Raw genomic sequence first — 24,362 nt, forward strand, 5'->3', positions numbered from 1 at the left:
ATATTTGAAACAGAGTTTTTATACCTACATATACTTTATTAAAATGGGCATGTGCACAACTAATTTATGCCTTAAACAATGAGTTTTGGCTGTATTAAGAATAAGCCCATTAACTCAAGAAATCAGATTTGCTTTTCTTTCCCTTCCTATTTTGGTACCAGTTTGAAGGGTTTTAGTTTAGTTTTGAGATAGTATTTATTTGCCTATTTCATTATCATGGAAAGGAGTAGATTCATATGCTGATTATCATTAAATCATGGAATAAGCAGGGCCCTTGCCAAGTTGACTAAGTTTATTAATACGTCATCCATGATCTGTTTCTAAATGCTGAAGTAAAAAGGTGAGAGTCTGTCAGTTTTCAGTGGGAAGTATTTTACATGTTTTTAAATAATAATGAAGCGTTTTCTTTTCTTTCCCCCCTTTGCACTGATGTCTCAAGGTAGTCAGTTTTTGTATTCAACTTTTGGCTATACCCTACTGGCAGCCATAGTAGAAAGAGCTTCAGGATATAAATATTTGGATTATATGCAGAAAATATTCCATGACTTGGACATGCTGACGACTGTGCAGGAGGAAAATGAGCCAGTGATTTATAATAGAGCAAGGTAAATGATACCTTTGGTGTGTCTTGCTGTATTACATAACACTGTGTTGTTTATTGAAAGTCAAACTTTCCTTGTCTCCATTCCAAAATCACACTCGCCACATTTGGAGAGCTTTCCTACATGTCTGTTTTTCCGTGAGGGAATTGAATGTATTTGCAAAGTACTCCAGGATCCTTTCATCCTTGGATGAAAGACAGCAATAATAATTTAAACTCATGCACAATTAAACCAAAATTGTTCCTATCATGGGTATCTATAATTTGTTCTTCCATCATCCCTTTTTTAATGTTGTAGCTAATACTTTATATTTATTATTTTTAAAAGTTTTTTTAAATTTTTGAAATGATTTAATTCTTAAATTATAAGACGAAATACAAAGAATTCCCATATACCCTTCACCCAGATTCCCCAAATGTTATCCTTTTACCACATTTGCTTTATCTGTTATTTTTTTCTCAACCGTTTGGAAATAAGTTGCAGACACGGTACCCCTTTACCCATAAGTAATTTGTGTTTTTTAAAAATAAGGACATTCAGGAAACTAATATCAGCACAGTACTTATATCAAATCTATAGACCATGTTCAAATTTTGCCAGTTCTTCCAATAATGTCCTTCATAGCAAAAGAAAAGGAAAACAAAAATCTGGTTCAAGATCTAGTCCAGGATCATACATTACATTTAGTTGTCACGTCTCTCAGAGGTCACATGAAGCCGGTTTATCCCATTATTGGTGGTGGTGATTTAATGGTTTTGTAGCAGTGGTACCTGCTAGGTTTACCACCTGTAAAAGTTTGAGTCATTTCATTGAAATGTATCAAACTAAAATTTTATCATAATTTTTTCTAGTGATTTGTAAAAAGGGCGTTGGGAGAGAATTTTGAGACTAATGACTATTATGAGTTCTATGGTTATGTTTTCCATTTTACCAAATAATAAATTTGGTTCATTAGAAAGGTAAGGCATTTAACAAATCAACTGTTACTTTTACTTTGCATATTTTTCTTAGTACATGCTTTGCAAATGGCTAAATGGTATTTGAAATAGATGAAATTGTGGGATTATTTTAGCTTTATCTTCTTATCCCTGTATTAGTTTTGTTCAGTCTTCTGTTATATTTAGTTAAATTACCATTTTTAAATTACCAGTTTATTTAAAAGGATTAAATATGCATTGCAAATCAGCCTGAGTTTTTTTGGACCTAAAAGAAATTAGGTTAGTAGCAAGCAATGAATTTTAATTTTAAAATGGCCTGTAGTTCTCAACCACTTCAATTAGTGTTTATTATTTTTAGGTCCAACATTACGTTCCACTGGAAAGCATAAGAAAAATTGACAAATACCAGAGGTTGCCAATTGAATCTAAAAAAGATTCTCTAGTAATGATGGCATGGATACATGACCTTATTTTGATTTAGACCTAGGTGTTTGATAATGAATGCCTATACTTATATGTAAGGGAGAGAACATGACATATAATCACTGAGCTGCTTTTCTCAACTGAAAATTAAGACTCTTTGAATATACAGAACTTCAAGGCAGTTTGCTCTTTTCTTAATGAGTAATTTTACAAAAATCAAAATGTGGCATATGATGGTGAGTTAATTTCATCTTATTTCCCGTTCTTTGAAGAAATAAAAAGGCAGTGGGTTCCCATTTCTTCTGTTAAAGGTTCCTATCAGCTCTGAGTTTGATTGATTTGAAAGTACCCACTGGTGCTAAAGGGGTAGTTGATTCATTTTAGTTATATTATATGGACTGCTGAAAAAGGGCACTAAAAAAAGAAAGAATGTCATCTGTGAAAATGGTCTGTCCACTTGCTTCATCTTTATTTTACTTGATGCAATATCTACTTGGGCCTCTAAAACTCAACTCTGATTCTTTTTTTTTTTGTTAATAATTATTTTAAAAGAACTTAAAGGCACCAGCTTTTTAAGGGAGTTCAGAGAGTAAAGGGAAACCTCAAAGATATATATTTAAAAAAAAAAAACTTAAAGTGAAACTTAGTAAATGTGTATGTTTCTGTTAGTTTATGCTTATCATTCTGCAGGAAATAAAATTTCCAGCAATCGTTTGCAGCTTTGTTAGTGTACTCCTTCATAATAATCATAAATTAAGTGTATTTATATTATCCTAACCTAGGGTTTTTAGAGTTATTGTAACCCAAGAGTAAATACTTATCATCGTTTTGCTTCTGTGTGTGTGTGTGTGTGTGTGTGTGTGTGTGTGTGTTTAAAACAATACATCCCAGTGTCTGTCACCTTTTTAAGGTATTTCTCTAGAATCCTACCCCAAAATACTACTTACATTTCTTTGGCCGGAATTTTAGCAGCAGGCCACACTTAGATGTAAGAGATTCAGAGAAATTAGTTTTTAGCTGGGTACATTGTTGTCCTGAATAAAACTGGGACTTTCTTAAATGGAAGACTAGGAATATTGACTTAGTGTATACAAATAGATATATTGATTCTGTATAACAAGTATATTCTGTATAGGCAAATAAACTGAAATAACCCTTAAAGCAAATACCCATGGGGGAGTGGATTTTTCTTGCCCTGAAGGACACTGTTGATAGGGGAATCCCTAGTCAATGCATTAGCTTATTTTTAGACTTTGTTCATATTTCCTATGTTTGGCACAATACTTGCAACAAAAATCTCTTTTATAATTGGATGGGACCAAAAGCAAATACAGTGGATGTTTTCTGAAGTGTTTGTTGTGTTTTGACAGTATAGATACGGTCTTTACATTCTATTATTATCTTTGTGATTATTATTTATTTTTATTTGCTAAAGTGTCTTCTAAAATTCAGCATTTTTTTTTAAGATTTTATTTATTTGACAGAGAGAGAGTGCAAAAGCAGGGAGAGTGGGAGGGGGACAAGCAGGCTCCCCACTGAGCAGGGAGCCTGACGTGGGGCTTGATCTCAGGACCCTTGAATCATGACCCAAGCCGAAGGCAGATGCTTAACCACCTGAGCCACCCAGGCGGCCTAAGCATTGTTCTTTATGAAGCTCTTTTCTATGCCATTAGCTGATAGACTCTCTAGTAATAGGTCCAATCCAAATGTTAATGCTAAATGTTAAAGTGGGATTGGTTTTTATTATATGCATTTTAAATTCTGTGGGTTTTTAAACTTCTCATAACAATAAAACACAAACCAGTACATAATTATGTCTAAAGGCATTTAAGAAGCATTGTAAAAATAAAAGTATTTTGAATTTCTAAGTTTGTAGTTGTAGATTTCTGTAGTTATATAGCGTTTTTGTGCAGAATCTAGAGATTCTTAAATAAGAGGCTCTTTGTCATCTGACATCGTTCCATCAGTTATTCAGTTACAGAGATGTCTCAGTAACTTACTCAAGAACTCGTGTCTATATTGCATTATTTTTAGAGCAGAAATTCCTTAAGAATTTGAAATAGTAAACTTATCTTTGAGCTGAACAAAATTATTTTCATGAAAAGCCATTAACTTGTCCTCTGTGAAAAGGAATCAGGAGATTAAAGCCTAGAATTTGTTTATTTAAAGTTTAAAATTCTAGATTGAGGTCCAGAATTCTCCACATTTTTATACTTTAAAGGAAGAATGAAGAGTCCTAATTTCCAGCCTTGATATAAGCGGTTTGGAATGCTTTACTGTTAAAAGAAAGTTACACAAAGCTGATTATCAGCCAAAATATACTGGTAGTTCTCTCCTGGTTTACAAACTTGGAGTTCACTGTAAGAAATATATTTGTCGCAAGAAAATTATTTTTAGAATGAGGTTTCTTTTAGATTTGATTGGCTGGACTTAGAAGTGTAATCAGAATGGGGCACCTGCATGGCTCAGTCAGCTAAGCTTCCGACTCTTGATTTTGGCTCAGGTCATGATCTCAGGGTTGTGAGATTGAGCCCATGGTAGGGCTCCGCACTGGGCATATAGCCTGCTTAAGATTATCTCTCTCCCTTTGTCTGTCCCCTGCTCTCCCTCCCTCTAAAAAAAAACAACATGTGTAATAAGAGTTCAGACAGAAAGTAGCGAGGACCTAAAATATGGGAGAGGCCATAGGAATGAAGGAAGGGAAAAAGGTAAGTCACGAAGCAAAGGTTGAAAAATAGGATTTAGCATCTTGATGGATGTGAGATTTGAGGGCAAGAGAGTCAACCACGGTTTTAATGGAGAGGAGAAATATGAGAAGAATGTTTGAAAGAGATTAGTTTTAGACCTGTTCATTTTGAGGGGCACCTAGGTGGCTCAGTCAGTTGGGCGTCCAACTCAGTCCCGGCTCAGGTCTTGATTTTGGGGTCATGAGTTCAAGCCCTGAGTGGGGCTCTATGCTGGGGATGGAGCCTAAAAAAAAAAAGGCAAGTTTATTTTGAGAAATGAGAAGAGCACACACATATCAAGTCATTGGTTCTCATAAGAACCTATTACGATTCTCAGTGGGCTTTTTTTTAATTTTTAAATCCTCAAAGCACATACCTTTGGCCACTCTTCACTCAGTATTATGACTTGGACTTTTAGGGGACATATAAGATTCTTGAAGGAAGAAAGTGATTTTTCAAATTATATATGCCCACAGCCCTCCAAAGTTATGAATTTTGAGGGAAGGGTACAGTTTTGAGAGAGAGAGAGAGAGAGAGAGAGAGAGAGAGAAGGCCCACAGGTGATTCTGATAAACAACTTTCCTGCCCTTCTCCAAAACCAGATTTGAGAATTATTAATGCTAGTAGAAAATCTGATCATAATTTGGAACAGTGGTTGTGGTACTGATGCAGATCTGTAGTTTTCTCTGCAGAAGAGAAGACCTGGGGAGGGGGGCTGCAGTGATTGGAGGGATGTAGGAAATCATAGGATTGATATTAGAAGTGAGAGCTCAGGGCAGCAGACTGGCCCAAGGTTGGGTATCAAGGAAGTGTTGGTTAACAGTGCTGCAGGAGGCAGATAGGGTATCGACTATACAAGGGAATTGGAAGAGCCTTGAAAACCCACAAGAGGGCTGTTTAGTGATGGGGAAGCCAGATTTTAAGGAGTTGAATGACTAGAGAGGGTGAGTGCCTGGAAACAAGGTGTGGGCTGTTCTGTGTAGTTTGGCAGTAAATGAGGAGGGAGAAAGGACGGGCAGCTGGAAGCTATAACAAGGGTAAAAAGTTGTTGTTTTCCTTAGGATACAGAAAACATAGAGCATTTTGTTAACTGAGGTAAAGGAGTCAAATCTTCTAGCATGGCACAGAAAGTTCTTCGTGGCCGGTCCCCTGTCCATTCCTCCAGCATCACCTTCTACCTCTTATCCCCTCAACCTATAGCCAAACGGAACTACTTCGCTCCCCAGCTTGGCCTCTGTAACCAGCCATCTGAACAAGGGTCCAGGGTCCAGCGGTATTGACATCACCTGGGATCTTGTTAGAATTGCAGAATTACGTGCCCCCTTCCCGGACCTAATGAAGCTGAATCTGCATTTTAACACAATCTCCAGGTGGTTTATATAGTGCTTTGCAATTTAGAACTGTCTGACCAGACTGTTAGCGCCTAGAAAGCAGCTACAGTGTATGGTTTAACTAGTCCCTCCAGTGCCTTGCAAGGTGTCTCCATTAAATATTTGGCCGACAAGTGATGCTTTCATGTTTGAACATTTTTTAATTTTTTAAAAATTTTATTTATTTGAGAGAGATGGAGAGCATGAGCTGGGGGAGGGGCAAAGGGAGAGGAGAAGCAGACTCCCCGCTGAGTGCAGAGCCTGCCGTGGGGCTTGATCCCAGCACCCTGAGAGCATGACCTGAGCCAAAGTCGGACGCTTAACCCAGGCACCCCTAAACATGTTTAATGAGCACTTGATGGACAGCAGGTACTGTTCTAGGTTGGGGAGTCGTCAAGGAGCAAGATCGGTCAGGTTCCTGCCCTATGACACTTAACATTCTATGGGAGGAGACAAACATGTAAACTAAGAAGTTCAGATACTGATATGAAGAAAATAAAACAAAGCAATGTTATATAGAGTAACGGGGAGAGAATGTAAGGGTTCAAGTAGACGTGACTGATGAGGAGCCAAATTGCCTTGTTGCAAGTACAGAAATACGTCTGGCAGGAAAAGAAGGCAAGATGCTGTAAGTGATGAGATCAGAGAGGTAGGGGCTAAATTGCACTGGACAGTGAATCTCAATGCCATTAGATCCCCTGCCCCTTAATTTAACAAATATTTTATACATCCTTTAGTTTCTTGAAATGCTCTATATGGTTATATGATCTATACTCACTACTCTTAACTAAAATAAAATATAAGGGGCACCTGGGTGGCTCTGTTGGTTAAGTGTCTGCCTTCGGCTCAGGTCATGATCCCAGGGTCTTGGGATGGAGTCCCGCACCAGCCTCCCTACTCAGCGTGGAGTCTGCTGCTGCTTCTCCTGCGTCCTGCTTCTGCTCCTGCTCATGCTCTCTCACTTTCTCTGTAAAATAAATAAAAATCTTTAAAAAAAATTTTTTTAAATAAAAGAAATATAATTTATAATAAATTATAGATATTTTGGTATGTTAAAGTTTACTCACAACATTAGAAGACATGATAAAATCAGATGCAACTTAAGACATGAAAGTATCACAAACGTAACAACTATAAATGCAGACAAATGCAGGTGTATCGTATCGGTGCTTCTACCCATGCCTTGGTGGCCGCCTCTAGCTGTGAGCAAAATAAAATGCAGTCTTTCTTCAGTTTTCACGATGGTTACTTTCAAGAAAAAGTTATTGTAGAATAAAAATGTCCAAAAAGTGCTTTGTGCTTGTGTGTAAAATGGAGAGGGTTCTAGTCTCAGCTCATTATAAACAGATATTTTACTTACATGAGTACCCGGCAGGATAGTTGAAGGTCTTCCACGGTAAGGGAGAATACACTACTGTGTGGGACTTTTCCACACATCCTAGGACGTTTAGGACCCTTGAGCCCCTGACCACTAAATGTCAGTAAGAGCTCTCTAGTTTTGTGACACATAAAAAAATGTCTCCAAAAATTTCCCTTAGGGAGTTGGTACTGCCTTTGTTGAAGACCATTGATTGTGTTGTAGGCCATCGTAAGAAATTTGAGTTTTGTCCTCAATGGTGGTAACCATTGGAAGGTTTCAAATAGATGGAAGAAGGTTAAGACACAATCTCAGGCTTCAGCATGGAGAATGGACGGCAAGGAGATAAAATGATCTAGGAAGTGTAAGTGGTGGAACAAGGTTGTAGAGGCAAAAAGGCCGTCAGGGATGCAGGTGGTAGAATTAGTCATAAAAACAATAGGAAATTTTCTTAAGTGACTTGAGAGAAGGAAAAAAGAATGCATGATAATGTAAATACATTTTAAGATAGAGATGGGAGTTTGAGGCCATCTAAAGCATCTAAAGTACGCTGGAATCTTCTCAGTAAAACAAGGGATGTAGTTGTCTGCCCGCTGGCCAGAGGTGGGGTGGAGGACTGGGGGAGATTGGCAATAGCTATTGGGAAGAATATACCAGGGAATAACCAGGAAAAGACTGAGATTTGGTAGCAGCAGTGAAGACCCTTAGCAAAAGTATGAATTGATACCAGTCAGCTTTGTTATGTGAATATCTGCAGCTTTTCTCCAGATAAGGAACCAAAGAAAGAGATACCTAGATTTATTCAGGATTGGCAGATTGGTGTACTGTCGGGTCAGAAGAGTGAGGAACCCACAGCTGAAACAGTTCAGGCTAGAGCTAGTTCACTTGGGTGAAATCAGGAACTAGAAGACCTGGGAAATTGGGAAGAGTCAAGGAGAATAGATGGAGGTCACAATGAGGGCAGAGAGCAGGTTCAGTTGGAGAGTTGGCAGGATTGGAAATCCTAGTCCTAGGGAGAGATGTCTGAGTTTGAGACCTTACCCACGAAGTGATTGAAAGCGGTGGTGAGACTCAGTCTGACAGTGCTTACGAACAGCCAAGATGGGACGAAGATGAAGATTGTTACAGGTGGGACAGCACACTGGAAACCTAAGAACACATTTTATTATGCATCTTGAAAGAAAGGATTCTCATGAGCCGCGTTTCGTGTTTGGTTTAATTATTTTGTGATTTCATTTCAGTTACCTCATATTAGAAACCTCATGAAGTCAGGCACTTTGTCTCTTTTGTTGAACCTTTATTTCAGCATTTCAGGCAGTGCCTCCCACATAATGAGTGCTCCATCAATAACTGTTTAATGCATGAGTGAATAACAGCTATCATTTATTCAGTAGCTACCAGAAATATGTAAAGTGGGGGCGCCTGGGTGGCTCAGTCGTTAAGCATCTGCCTTCGGCTCAGGGCGTGATCCCAGGGTCCTGGGATTGAGCCCCGCATCGGGCTCCCTGCTCCGCTGGGAGCCTGCTTCTTCCTCTCCCACTCCCCTGCTTGTGTTCCCTCTCTCGCTGGCTGTCTCTCTCTCTGTCAAATAAATAAATGAAATCTTAAAAAAAAAGAAAGAAAATATAAAGTGATTGATACACATATTCCTAACTCTACAAAGTAGATATTTTTGTCACCACTTCACAAATTAGGGTGCTGAAGCAGAGAGGCAACAGACACCTGCCACTTACAAGCTGTATGACCTGGGACAAGTTATTTCTAATCTCTGCCTCCGTTTTCTATCTGTGAAATAGAAATTGTCGTGCTACCTACCTCTGAACCTTGTTACAAGAATAAATTAGTTCATCCTGACATGGTTCTTAGAACAATGCCTGGCACGTAGTAAGAACTGTGTAAGTGTTAAATAAAAGAAGCATATTTTACTAGCTAGTAAGGGTGAGTTGGGATTCCAGTGGGTTTGCGAGCTCCAGCTTCCCTCACTACACCAAGAAAGTCCCACGTCACATTATTACACATAGTATTCCTGTTGGCATTTTTAGCCAGGAGATGTAGTCTCCTTACAAATATCAATCTTAAACATCTCAATGTATACTCTCTTAGTTATAAAATTCACACGTGGCACATGATTCACTGAGCCCAAGGACTGGGAATATCTGTCAAACAATAAGTGTTTCTGCATATGCACCAGGCAAATGTATCGTGTGTAATATTAATCATTTCATTTTTACAGGTATTAAAACTTTGATACACCCAAAATGGGCGAGTCATGCCAGTAGGAAAAAAAGCAAAAAACACTTTCTGTGCTTTAATTACTCAATTATTTGTGTTTTTTTTAGCATCTGAATCATACTGAAAATTAATGGTTTCTCAGAATGTATAATCACTACATTGCAACAGCCTGTCTCATGTGCATATTTTCCTATTCGTTATCATATGTAAAGTCCATAATAGACTATGAAGTTTTTAATGACCATTCTTATTTCATTTTAGATTTTATGTTTATAATAAAAAGAGACGTCTTGTCAACACACCATACGTGGATAACTCCTATAAATGGGCTGGTGGTGGATTTCTGTCTACAGTGGGTGACCTTCTGAAATTTGGGAACGCAATGCTGTATGGTTACCAAGTTGGGCTCTTTAAGAACTCACATGAAAATCTTTTACCCGGATATCTCAAGCCAGAAACAATGGTTATGATTTGGACACCAGTCCCCAACACAGAGATGTCTTGGGATAAGGAGGGTAAATACGCAATGGCGTGGGGTGTTGTGGAAAAGAAGCAACTGTACGGTTCTTGTAGAAAGCAGCGGCATTATGCCTCACACACCGGAGGTGCGGTGGGTGCCAGCAGTGTCCTGCTGGTCCTTCCTGAAGAACTGGATGCGGAAGCTATGAACAACAAGGTTCCCCCGAGGGGAGTAGTCGTTTCTATCATATGTAACATGCAATCTGTTGGCCTCAACAGCACTGCTTTAAAGATTGCTCTGGAATTTGATAAAGACAGAGCTGACGTGTCTTAACATCACGGTGCAAAATGAGCTGTTTTCTTGTTGCTGTTGTTTGGAACATTAAAGTCCCAAAATACATGAGATTTTTAAAAATAGATTTGTAATAGAGTATAATTGAATGCAGAGAATTATGTACCTCTAATTGCTTAATTTTGTAATTGTCTTTTATTGTAGGATTAGATCTTTATACTCAGGGAAGTAACTATATTATTTTTTTGGAAAAAAGTGTTAATTCTTGAAATAAAATATTCTGATAAAATATAGTTTTTGAATGTGTAATATAAAGAAAATCTCATTCAACAGGAAACTTCAAATATTGTTATTTTAATATGACAGGAAACAAGTTTATGAGAAATTGTATGTTATCTATTGCAGCTTAAAAGAACAAAGAATCATCTCATGGTTTCCAAGGCTTAGGAATTCAGTCACTTGGCTGGATGCATCTGAGTCCGGTCTGTAATGAGGTTGCAGACAAGATGTTGTGGTCATCCAAAGGCTTCTCGGGGGCTTCAGGAAATGCTTCTAAAATGGCTCACTCACTTGACTGGTGGCAAGTATCAGTCCTCTGGCTTGTGAGTAGCAAGAGGTCTGTTTCCCTCCGTGTGGGCCTCTATATAGGACTACTTGTGTATCTTCATGTCATGTTAATTGGCTTTTCCCGGAGAAGTGATTCGAGACATAGAGAGAGGGGGAGGGCAGGAGAGAGAGCCATGAGCCAGGCAGAAGCCAAAGTCTTTTATAACCTAGCCTCAGAGACCACATACCATCACATTTGCTATAGAATTTAGATCTCACAGACCAACCCTGATAACAGTCTTGGAGGGATTACACAGGGTATGAATGTCTCAAGGTGGGGATCATTGGGGGTCATCTACCACAGTCTGACCTCTGGTCCCCAATGATTAATGTCCTTCCTACCTCTTCCCAAGTTTTCCAGAGATTTCATTCCATTATGGTGTCAGCTCAAGACTACCATGTGAATCAGGTCTAGGTGTGGATGAGCCTCCTTAAGTATAGTGCCTCTTTATCTGAAGTCCTGTGACATAAAGACAAGTTATCTGCTCCCCACATGTGCAACGTACAATGGCACAACATATGCAGTCATTGCTATGGACCCTCCTCTTTTAGAAAGTGGGGAACTGGAAGACGTCCATCAGTCCTAGCAGTTCTGAAATCCAACCAGACACAGGGTGGCAGCTCCTTGATTAGTACTCCAGGCCTGGGGATAATTTTTGGCTCTTGGGCTATGTTCTCCAGACCCTTGGTTCTGCCCTCTGGCTTATTATTTTTTCATGAAAGGTAACATGTGTTTGTAGCTGAGTGGTTTTCTCAGCCTGCTTTCTGCTTGCGTAAGTTTGGAGGGTCAAAGGCCTCTTTTGTACTCTATCTCTCCTTTCAGTTTAAGTAGTGTTTCTGCCAATACCATTTGTTTAAACTTTGTGAGTCTCCTACAAATTTCTTTGGGGTTTGTGTTAGTAAACAAAAAGCATACCACCACATCTCTCCAAAGAAAGCCCTTCTGTAACTTGGGATTCTGCAGATACAATTGGAGAAAACACTTGTTTCTAATAAACCCTATTGTTTATATAGCTCTCAGAGGCACCATCTTGGTTCTTTCAGCAGTCAAAGGATTTTAGTCAGAGCTTCAGCTTCATTTTATTTTATTTTTTTAAGATTTATTTATTTTACAGGGAGAGAGAGCATGCGTGAGTGCAAGGAGAGGCAGAGGGAGAGAGGAACTTAAGCAGACTCCTCACTGAGCCCAGAGCCTGACGTGGGGCCGATCTCACCATCCTGAGATCACGACCTGAGCCGAAACCAAGAGTCAGTTGCTTAACCAACTGAGCCACCCAGGTGCCCCTTCAGCTTCATTTTAAACCTTGTTATGCTGGAAGTGCCCTAAATTTTATCTTGTCTTGACGTCGTTTGAGCTTCATTCGCCATCTGGAGAGTCTGGGAATTTTCCAAACCATCCATTATTGATTCTTTTTGTCTAGTAGTCCTTCGTTAGCTAATGTCTCATGCATTTCAGTATAAGCAGCAGGAAGAAGCCAGGAGACACATTCAACACTGGACATCTCAGGTGGCTCACCCAGTTCATTGGGCACATCTACTTTCCGTGTCCCTGCAGGCAACAGTGTTGCTAAACTTGCCACCACTACAAAATTAGAATTCCTTTTCCTCCGATTTCCAATAAGATTTTCCTTACTCTCCTTTAAGTCCGCACCTGCAGCCTCTGCAAAGGCCATCGTACTTCTAAACAGTTTCTTCAAGACTCCTGGGGCTTTCACTGGTGCTCTCTTCAAAAGACTTCACTCCATCTTCCAACCACTACTCTGTTCCAAATCCACTCCCATGTTTTAGGTTTTTGTTACAGCCTCACTCTACTTCCAGGTAACAAATCTATAACTTAAAAAATACATATTTCAGATATAATTCAAAATTCACATACTTTAACGTGTATGATTCAGTGGTTTTTAGTATATTCACAAGGTGTATATCCATTCAGTTCTGGAACATCTTCACCCAAAAAAAGCAGTCTCCTACCCATTAGCATTTGCTCCCTAGTCCTTTCCCTTTCGAGACCCTGGAAACCACCAACCTACTTTCTGTCTCTTTGGATTTGCCTATTATGGACATTTCATATCAATAGAATCCTACAAATATGTGGTCTTTTGTGTCTGGCTTCTTTCATTTAGTATAATGTGCATCAGGAATCTATTATGTAACAAATTATCCTGTCTCACAATTTCTGTGTTTCGTAAGTTTGGAAGCAGCTGAATAGTTCTAGCTCAGGGTGTATCCTACGATTGCAGACAAGATATCAGCAAGAGCGTCAGTCCTCTGAAGGCTTGCTCAGGGCTAAAGGACCTTATTTTAGTATGGGCTATAGGCAAGAGGCCTCCACTGCTTGCTGGCTTAAGGCAAGAGATCTCAGTTTCTCACCACATGGATCTCTCCATAGATCTGTTTGACTGTCCTGTAACTTCCCCCAAATTGAGTAATTGAAGAGAGAACGAGGCAAATACGACAATGTCTTCTATTATCTAGCCTTGGAAGACATACACCATTGCTTATACCAAATTATAGTGATCACACAGACCCACCCTGACTCAGTGTGGGAGACTGGCTCCACAGATGGCTTGTTAGTGTTGACATCTTAGGGAATTTTGTTGTAGCAGCCATAGATGAATATATTGGGATTACACTGAATTCAGGAAAATTCAAGAAGAAATCAAAGTTTTTCTACACTCTACTAAAGGAGGGGTTTTCTGTATTTCTGAGCCCTAAGCCTATTTCTTCACTTTTCCATTTTGATCTATAAATGTAAATAGATGGATAATTCTTAGTTGGTTGACGTATAGAGAAAGCAGCTCCCTAAAACAGATGCGTTTCATTTCCTGATGTCTTTCTGGCTTCTGATCTCTATGTCTTATATTTGTATTTGTTGAAGTTTTCCATCGGTGCTGTTTTTGAGAAACAAAAAGGTCATTCCTTCCTTTAATTTATTAGATTAAATTTATCGTTTAAATTTTAAAATATATTCTGACTAAAGGCAAATGGAATTATAATTTTGAAAATGTTTCTGATATTGAAAGAGCCATGTTTCTAATTTGATATCAATTTAAGCTTTGAACTTTGCACAGACCACAGAGTGAACTGCTTGGAGGCTCCAAAGAGGGGACATTTAAATTGGGGGAAAAGGATGAGGCAAGAGCACTGTCTGGGTGTCAGGGAGAAGTGCACCGTGACTGAACGACAGGTGCGGGAGGACCCACAGAGCATGAAGAGCCCCATGAGTTCAGTGAATGTGTATTATGAGCAAGGCAATTGCTTTCGTTATTGTTCATCTTTTTTAGGATTCTTGAAGCTCTGAGAAGACCTGGGAACTTTCTCAGAAAATGAGGTGATACGCAAATGTCAGGGATTTACTGACCCTAGATTAAGAATTCCCGTTTCAGGTATTTTTGCCATGATAACTTCTTTTCTCACTTAATATTGTTAGAAATGGTATTGATAAATTTATTTATCTCCCAAAGTGGTATCTCTGGAGTGGCTGATCCTTAATATTGGGTGAAAGAACTTGGCACAAGTTTCTTGTGTTTGGGTGTTTGTTTGTTTTCTGTAATTTATAAGTTGTCAGGGCAATCGTTAGCTACAAATGATTTGCTTTACCTTCCTGTATCAAACTGGTCTTTTATTTTGTGAAATTGAAAAGAAAATACCAGAAAGCCCAAAAGATTCACATGGCAGATACTCGGTATGGTCTCAATACCCTAAAATGTTAACATTTAGTTACATCTTCTTTATTAAAAAATAATAGATAAAACATAAGAGCTATATAAACTGAAGACCCCTTTAACTGCCACCCAAAGTTCCCGCCCATATTCCCTTACAGGCAACAGCTATCAGGAGTTGGGGTGTCCCTTCCAATCCCTTGTTTAGTTCTCTCACAGCCATGTGTGTGTCCATACCTAATCTTAGTGTTCATTTGTATTAGTTACAGTTATACAAATAGCATCATAGTATACATGTTTTCTACATTCCCTTTTTAAATTTAACATTGTTTTGTGATCTGGTCAGTCTATTTTAATTGCTATAAAATACTACATTGTATGACTATCTCACATACTGTTTTCTTATTGGCAGATTTTTTTTTTAAATAGGCAATGCTGTAAGGAACATCCTTTTCTTGGTTGAACCATATGAAATTGTTTTTGTAGGTCAAAAATATTTGAGTAGGGACAATTCTTTATGGTTGAACTTAATTCTGTTGTTTGTATGCCAACAGTAACTTTTAATTTTGGACCATACAGTGAATGGGAAATGGTATCTGATTGTTTTTACTTGCATTTACCTATTGTTGGTGAAATTAGACATATTTTCATATGCTCATTAGCCATTTTGATTTTCTCTAATGTAAATTTCCCACCTATAGTCTGTGCTCATCCAGAATAGGGGAAATGATTAAGCATTTCTTTAAGAATTTATTGTGGACATGTTTGTGGATTAGGAAATGAGTAACCTCAAAGTTCTCCCAAAGTGGGGTATTTTTTTAATGGCCATAAATTCCTCTCGTTCCATTGTGCGTACTCCTTTGTGTTGTTGGTTTTACCTTTCTTCCCAGCCAAAGGTGGAGTCTGTTTCTCCACTCTCTTGAATCTAGGCTGGCCTTGTGACTTGCTTTGACCTATAGAATGTGGTGGAAATGGTGTTGCAGAAGTTCCAGAACATAGGCTTTAAGAGCCCTTCCAGCTTCCCCTCTGAAAATACTGCCCCCAAACGGCCATGTAAAGAAGGGGGATTGGTTTACTGGAGCATGGGAGGCCACACAAAGGAGAACCGAGATGCCCTAGCTGACAACCAGCACCGCCGCCAGGCCTGTGACTAAAGCCAAACGTTTAGACCTTCCAGTCCAGGAGAGCCTCTAGCTGAAGGCAAGTGCATGAGTGAGCCCAGGTGAGACCAACCCACAGAATCATGAGAAAAAATAAATCACCATTAATTTAAGTCGTTAAATTTGGGGGTGGTTTGCTTTGCAGCGATAGTTAACGTAGCTGTGCTCACCGGTGTCTGGCTGGCTCGGTGCAGCATGTGACTCTTGGTCTAAGGGCTGTGAATTCGAGCCCCACGTGATGTAGAGCTTGCTTTCTTTTAAGAAAAAATAGTTAACTTTGCTCTAATGTGGTAATGAAATGGGTAAATAATTTGGGAAAGAAATAGAACTTGAAAGTACTTGATTTTTAATAGTATCCATTTTTATTTAAAAATATTATTAACAATGTGCTTATTATGTGTTAGGCATTGTGCTAAGCACTTTGTATATTACCTCATTTTATCTTCAAAAAACCCTATTAGGTAGAAATTATTCTTATTTTGCCGGAGGTCACGCAACCATTAGCCACTGGAATGGATTAGGGGATGAATAACCTCATCCTTTCAGAATCTGTTCTCAAATCTGGCCATTTTATGATTTGTTTATTTGTTTCTTGTGTATTGAGTTTGAGAAGTTCTTTGTAGATCTTGGATACCAGTCTTTTATCTGTAGCATCATTTGCAAACATATTCTCCCATTCCATGGGCTGCCTCTTAGTTTTTTTGACGGTTTCAAATCTGGGACAGCATTTTAAAATTTGGTATTCTGTGATAGGCGAATGGTGGCCCCCTACTGATGTCCTAATCCCAGCACCTGTGAATAGGTTACCTTACTTAGCAAAAGGGACGTTGCAAATATAATTAAATTAAGGATCCTGGATAGGGAGATTGTCCTGGATTTTCTGGGTGAGCCCAGTGTAATCACAAGTGTCCTTATAAGAGGAGAATAGGGGAGCCTGGGTGGATCATTTGGTTGGGCATCTGACTCTTGATTTGGGCTCAGGTCATGATCTCAGGGTCCTGGGATTGAGCCCCAGGTCAGGCTCTATGCTCAGTGGGGAGTCTGCTCAAAGTTTTCTCTCCCTCTCCCTCTGGCCCTGCCCCTGCTCACATGCACAATCTCTCTCTCTCTCTCTCTCAAATAAATGTTAAAAAAAATAGTAAAAGGAAGGTTGAGACGTGAAGACATAAGTAGAGGTAGGAGGATGTGGGGTCACAGACCAAGGAATGCAGGCAGCTTCTAGAAGCTGGAAAAGACAAGGAAACAGATCTCCTCCTAGAGCCCCCAGAAGGAACATGGCCACACTGATACCTTGATTTTAGCCATTTTGGTCTTCTGACCTCCAAAACTGTAAGATAATAAGTTTGTTTTCTTTGTTTGTTTTTTGTATTTTTTGTTTTTAGAGAGAGAGATGATTCTTTAAGTTTATGCTGTTCTGTTACAGCAGCAACAGGAAACTATATTCCAACTATATTTAGCCATACTTCTAATATGGAGAATATTTTGTTATAAAAAAGCAAATGCGGGGCACCTGGGTGGCTCAGTCGTTAAGCGTCTGCCTTTGGCTCAGGGAGTGATCCCAGGGTCCTGGGATTGAGCCCCACATCGAGCTCCCTGCTCCGCTGGGAGCCTGCTTCTTCCTCTCCCACTCCCCCTGCTTGTGTTTCCTCTCTTGCTGGCTGTCTCTCTCTCTGTCAAATAAATAAAATCTTTAAAAAACAACAATTGTTGGAGAGGATATGGAGAAAGGGGATCCCTCCTACATTGTTGGTGGGAATGCAAGTTGGTACAGCCACTCTGGAAAACAGTGTGGAGGTCCCTTAAAAAGTTAAAAATTGAGCTACCCTATGACCCAGCCATTGCACTACTGGGTATTTACCCCAAAGATACAGACGTAGTGAAGAGAAGGGCCATATGCACCCCAATACTCATAGCAGCATTGTCCACAATAGCTAAATTGTGGAAGGAGCTGAGATGCCCTTCAACAGATGACTGGATTAAGAAGTTGTGGTCCATATATGCAATGGAATATTACTCAGCTATCAGAAAGAACGAGTTCTCAACATTTGCTGCAACATGGACGGCACTGGAGGAGATAGTGCTAAGTGAAATAAGTCAAGCAGAGAAAGACAATTATCATATGGCTTCACTCATGTATGGAACATAAGAAGTAGGAAGATCGGTAGGAGAAGAAAGGGATAAAGAAAGGGGGGTAATCAGAGGGGGAATGAAGCATGAGAGACTATGGACTCTGAGAAACAAACTGAGGGCTTCAGAGGGGAGGGGGTGGGGGAATGGGATAGGCTGGTGATGGGTAGTAAGGAGGGCACGTATTGCATGGTGCACTGCGTGTTATACGCCAACTAATGAATCATCGAACTTTACATCAAAAACCAGGGATGTACTGTATGGTGACTAACATAATATAATAAAAAAACATTAAAAAAAAAGAAACAACAAAAATAGATAAATTAGACTTCATTAAAATTAAAGATGCTTGTTTTTCTGAAGACAAAGATGAAGACAACTCACAGAATGGGAGAAAATCGTATATATGTGTTGTATCTAGAATATGTGAGAATTCCTACAACTCAGCAATAAAACCCAACCCAATTAAAAATGGGCAAAGGATCTGAATAGACATTTCTCCAAAGAAGATATATGAATAGCCAGTAAGCACATAAAAAGATGGTCAACATAATTAATCATCAGGGAAATGCAAATCGAGATAGCTCTTCACACATACTAAGGTGGCTACGATCAAAAACAAGTGTTGGTGAGGATGTGGAGAAATTATAACCCTTGTGTATGACTTGCTGGAATGTAAGATGGTGCAGCCTGTTTGGATAATAGGCAATTCCTCAAAAATCTAAACACAGAATTACTATAACCTGGCAATTCTACTTCTAGGTATATAACCCAAGAGAATTTAAAAGACGTCTACATAAAAAAGTGTACATACATGTTCAAAGTAGCCAAAAAATGAAAACAACTCAATGTCCATCAACTGATGAATGGATAAACAAAATATATATTCTTACAACAGAGTATTATTCAGTCATAAAAAGGAATGAAGTAGTGATACATGCTAGTGTGATGGCCATCTTAAACATTGTGCTAAGTCAAAGAAACCAGACACACAAGGACACATATTAAATGAGCCCATTTACATAGTGTCCAGAATAGGCCATTTGATGGAGATAGAAAGCATATTAGTGGTTGCCAGGAGCTGGGGGGAGGAAGGGGGGGGAATGCTAATGAATATGGAGTTTCCTTACGGGATTAGCCAGTGGTGACAGTTTGTACAACCTGTGAATATACTAAAAACCACTGCATTTTACATTGCAAAAGGTTGAATTTTATGGTATCTACATAATATGAAGAAGAAGAAGAGGAATAAGAACAAGACCAAGACCAAGAACAAGAAGAACCTTTTCTGATGATTTCCAGGAACACCAGGTAAGAAACCATTAGTCATCTGAACAGGTCGGAAGCCAAGAATTCCATTTTATTTACTTATCTTTATGTAACTGGATTTTCTATTTACAGGAGAAATTTAAGTTTTCCTTTAAAAATATGTTTATGTCTGGGCACCTGGCTGGCTTGGTTGGTGGAGCATGTGACTCTTGATCTAAGGGTTTTAAGTTCAAGCCCCACATTGGGCATAGATTACTTAAAAGTAAAATCTTAAAAAAAAAAAAATGTTTACATTAAAAAAACAAAGTCAATATAAATAATAGTATTAAAGAAAAACAATCAGTAAATAACAAAGTATGTGGCAGACTTTGAAGTTTGTAAGTCCTAGTGTAGTAGTATTTTTCAAGCCCAGCAAGACTGTTTAGATTAATAATGAGATAAAACTCAATACACCATTCACTTCCCAGTGCCAAGTATCTCCATAACTTAATCCTTGGATATGTTCTTCCAAGTACAAGCCTCTTTCAGTGATACTTCCAAGGAAATTTTCAGGGATTTGCCCTCTAAGTTAATTATCATAGGTTTTGCTCCTTTCCATATCAATAGCCTGTCATATCCACTGGGTCTCCTTGGGGCCAAGATTCCTAAACTATGCAAGCTAAGGTGAGTTGGAGCACCATTAGGAAAAACATTGATACTTGATACCTTTGGGATATCATGCCTAATTCTAGTTCCAGCTAGTTCAGTTACATTATATGGCACAACATTCCTTTTGATGATGTCCTATCTTTGTGAAGCTGGGTTTAGAGCCATTGCTGTGATTAAAAAGCAAGTACACCAGGGGTGCCTGGGTGGCTCAGTCGGTTAAGTATCTGCCTTCGGCTCAGGTCATGATCCCAGAGTCCTGGGATCAAACCCCGCATCTGGCTCCTTGATCAGCAGGGAGCCTATTTCTCCCTCTGCCTCTGCCTGCTGCTCCCCCTGCTTGTGCTCTCTCTTACTAGCTCTGTGTGTCAAATAAATAAATAAATAGAATCTTAAAAAAAAAAAAAAAAAAAAAGGCAAGTACACCAGAGCCACTCAGCACACATCTGTAGTCAGGAACACTCATTGTCTGGACCAGAGAATTCCACGTCATCTACCATTCTCAGCCGAGACATCTGGGGGTAATCATGCTACTCCTGATGCCTCCTCTCAAATTTCCTACCCCAGAAAGTGCTTCCTACAATTCAGACCCCAGCTGCAGTTATCTACTAAATTATGCAATATGTTAGGGCCACATAAATCCACGGCATTACACTGTAATTACTGTGTAATTATACTGATTGTTACTGCATTAAATATGTACTTCTATACATGTGTTTCCATAGTTACAATGGCAAAACTGTATCTAGAATTAACAAATAATGGACTTCTTTCCATTTTTTAATTATTTAGCCCACTCACAGTAATTTGGAAAAGGACTGATGATCAAATATTTACGGTTTCTAGTCCTGAAATGAGACAAACTAATCAGAATACACTTTTTTAAATGTTTATACCAAACTCACACATGGTATACATAAACAGCATATTCACACACACTAAAAAAAAAGAAGGGGAATTTGCCCATAATCAAAACTTTATTGAAAAACTGACACCAAAATAGGAGATCACTGTTGTAAACCTTACAAAATTAAACATAATTCCATTATCTTGGTAGATTAACTGGAATTACTGAACTGATAAGGCTTTCTGCGATATAACACAGACTCAAGAGTTGTGTGCATCGTCAGTGCTGCTTTCTTCTAAACGAACACCCTGCAAAGGAATGACAAGAGCATGTTAAACACAACTGTACACTATCTCTGCTATAGTTTTAATGACAAGAAGTACTGTTTCAGTAAAAAAAACTAAGTTTTAGGAATACCAGAATAATATTCACATATAGGTTATTTATCCTTTTATGCCAGAAATTTACTATAATAATTCTTGTATATTTGAATTTATCGTGATGTGACTATAACTGTTATTTCTGTTTCTCAAATGCTATATTGGAGATCACATAAGAATCTAAATCCAACAGTTAAAACTTTAATCCAACCTGTCAGAAAAATGCAATCTTAATTTTTAGGAATTATTCTAAATTACTTTCCTAAGAAACTGATTTTGATTAGAATTCTCTTCAAATCTATTAGGAAAACTCGAATACCCTATTAAGCATCCATTGGCACAAAACTCCAAGATCATGACATGATATAAAGGTTTAAAAAATCTTACAAGTATACTTTTGAGAGCAATACTGCACTTAAACATCATATGCTGACTTTGTACTTAGATCTCACCAGGTCACACAAAATAGATCTTGGATTCGTTGCCAATCTACTTACAACTCTTCCGGTGAGAACAACATGGAATTCACAACACCCCCAAAATATCACAAACAAATTTCAAATATCATTATGGAATTATGAATCTATAAGAACCACTATGGAAAACAATATACATAATTACTCTTTTTTTCTTACTGCACAAAAGTGAAAGAGGAATTAAAATGGGGTTTTTTACAGGCACCTGACTAGCTCAGTTGGTAGAGCAGGTGACTCTCGATCTCGGGGTTTTAGGTTTGAGCCTCACGTTGGGTGTAGAAATTACTTAAAAATAAAATCTTTAAAAAACTAAATAAATAAGATGGGATTTTTATTTAGCCATTAAGTAGGTGCTCTGCAAAATTAAACTCCTGGCATTTTAATTTATACCTTAGTTATCTGTTGCCTAGCTAGCAATGATAAAAACTGTCTTCAGTAAAATGTGTCAAATACATATGAAACAAAATATTTACAAGAGAATTTTTAAAATTCTGCGGTTTTAAAAATCCATTATGTCCTATTGTATGTACTTATTCTTTTGCTCCATTCTGATTTATGTTTAATATTCCAAATTAAGCAAACTAAATAACTACAGAGAAGTACGTGTTCCAAACTAAGAAAAACAATAGTTAAATGAGTTCTTTGCAAAACCAAAGGTATAAACTTATTTGAGAAGGGCACTCTTTACTGAAAGAGCATACAACGAAAGATCAAATTTTTTTGGTAATAATGAATTTAAGATTTCTTTTAAACTGGTTTTGAGAAGGGCACTCTTTACTAAAAGAGCATACAACGAAAGATCAAATTTTTTTGGTAATAATGAATTTAAGATTTCTTTTAAACTGGTTTTTAATAACGGTAGACATTTATAACCATAAAACCTCATCAGTGGGTTAGAAAATGCTAAATGAATACCCTCTGTGAGTCTGGCCTTTCCTCCTGTTGGCTGGCACAACACTGTTGAACAGCCTACACAAAGAACCACCGTCTGAGCATGGCTGAAAACCGTGGTAATCTTGTAGCAACCTAGAAAAAGGGCAATGTTAAAAGTGAAAAGCAGAAGAAAATAAAGCCTATTGTTCACCTATTTCTAGTAAAGACCTTGTAAAAGATGAAGAACTTTAGTGCTGTGTAAACAGCAAGCCACATATTTAACTTAAACTCTTCCAGGCACATAGAAAATGTTTTAAAAAGCCAACAGGTGAAATTAATAATATTTTTTATTGAACTTGGCATTTCCAAATTAGTATTACCACTTCAACATGTTAATCAATATGGTTTTTATATGTGTGTGCTACATCTTAAAACTCCAGTGTATATTTTACACTTAAAAGAGTATTTTCCACTTTGACAAACCACATTTCAAGTGCTCAGTAGTTACATATGGCTAATGGCCACCAAACTGGGTAGCACAGATTAACACGAAAGAATCAACACACTTTCACTGCATCATGAAAAAGAAAATTAATCATCTGAACAGCTTAACGACTTAGTAAATCAAATGTCATATCCCCATCGTCAACCCCCCCCAATCTTTCTACAATGGTTTGAATAGTTTATTAGGAAAACGTCCCTTTTGGCATTTCCAATTCTTTGACCCCACTTCTACTCAACAAAAAGTCCTAACGTATCTATCTAAACATACACACCACACTAGCAATCCCTTCAGAAATTTTCCTTGGGAGAGGAATTAAGATTTGAAATTTTACCTGGACATTTTACATCCATAAAATAGGAATTTGGGCTCTGAACTAGCCGTTTCTTTTTATGCTTTTTCTTTTCCTCTTCCAAGGACGGGTGTAGTAAATCTCTAGCCAACTGAATAAAAAAGCATACTATTATTGCTAGAAGGAATCCACAATGCTGGCAGATTTAACCATATGTGAAATATACATGCAAAACAAGGAATAAGTCATACTCAGCAGAGGCAACACGCCAGATGTTATTTATTTAGCCTGTTAAGTAACTTTAATCAATACTTCTTATAATGCTTGTGTTCCCCAAGTCCGGGTAAAGAAACTATGACGATCGAGAAGCATATGGTACGGTTAATCCCGTTGTTCTTTACTCAACTGAGTACTAGTCTCCAATAAAAACAACACTGTGGAGCTAGGTGAGAACTTGACCCAACCCTGCAGGCGCTGGGAGTAGAAACCGCTGAGGTGGACCGGAGAGCGCCAGCGCTGGGGAGATTTCTGTCCCCTGCCCCTGGGGTTCAACATCTGATCCGACAGAACTCCGAGCGGCTGAAGCGTGACTGTCCTTGACGGAGTTAACATGTAACGCAACTGCGAAAACAGTTTTTAAAAAGGAAACCAACAGAAAATCGCTTCCGAGAGGGGGCGAGAACCAACCAGCGCAAGAAAAGCAAAAAGACTGGAAGGATTACAGTCTCACGGGCGCCCACCAAAACCCAAGAAGGCTGAGTGTCACCCTAACCCGGGGAGCTGTCCCCTCCTAGCCACTGACTCCAGACCTGAGCCCAGCGCGGCCCCGGGTCCTCCCCGCCCCACGGCCAGAACAGGGCCCGACGCGCCGCGCTGCCCGGGCAAGTCCCCACAAGTCCGCCACGCGCGACAGGGACCCCTCCCCGGGCCGCCGAGGAGTCGGCAAACCCGCCCCCGGGACCCCCCGACAGAGAAGCCCGAAACAAACGGAAAGCCAGAAAGTAAACAACTCACAGGCATGTTGACCCTTTCGCAATCCCAGCCGGTCCCGATCTCTAAGGCGACACCCCGAGCGAGCAGCACGCGATCGGGCCGGCGGCGTCAACTTCCGGGATAGAGGAGGC

At 38.9% G+C, this 24,362-nt stretch overlaps 2 protein-coding genes across 5 annotated transcripts in view; one reads left to right on the forward strand and one right to left on the reverse strand.

Moving 5' to 3' along the window:
* The window catches only part of LACTB (lactamase beta), a 59,401-nt gene extending 48,713 nt beyond the window's left edge, over positions 1–10,688 (forward strand). For 3 of the 4 annotated variants that reach the window (XM_057306293.1, XM_057306294.1, XM_057306295.1), the window contains 2 exons: positions 440–605; positions 9,910–10,688. In XM_057306293.1, coding sequence (XP_057162276.1) covers positions 440–605; positions 9,910–10,441 — 698 coding nt within the window. In that variant the 3' untranslated portion in view covers positions 10,442–10,688. Of the gene's footprint in view, positions 1–439; positions 9,041–9,909 lie in introns of those variants that run through there. The other variant, XM_048219911.2, reaches the window with a different exon arrangement.
* A 10,138-nt stretch (positions 10,689–20,826) lies between these two features.
* Positions 20,827–24,362, reverse strand: RPS27L (ribosomal protein S27 like). The gene is made up of 4 exons (XM_026518652.4): positions 24,253–24,362; positions 23,281–23,389; positions 22,487–22,597; positions 20,827–21,023 (listed from the first exon to the last, which is right to left on the reverse strand). Exons 1-4 carry the CDS (start codon positions 24,256–24,258, stop codon positions 20,995–20,997), a joined length of 255 nt encoding a protein of 84 aa, XP_026374437.1. The 5' UTR covers positions 24,259–24,362; the 3' UTR covers positions 20,827–20,994.

The sequence above is a fragment of the Ursus arctos genome, unplaced genomic scaffold, assembly GCF_023065955.2.
Source record: "Ursus arctos isolate Adak ecotype North America unplaced genomic scaffold, UrsArc2.0 scaffold_36, whole genome shotgun sequence".
NCBI lineage: Eukaryota > Metazoa > Chordata > Mammalia > Carnivora > Ursidae > Ursus > Ursus arctos.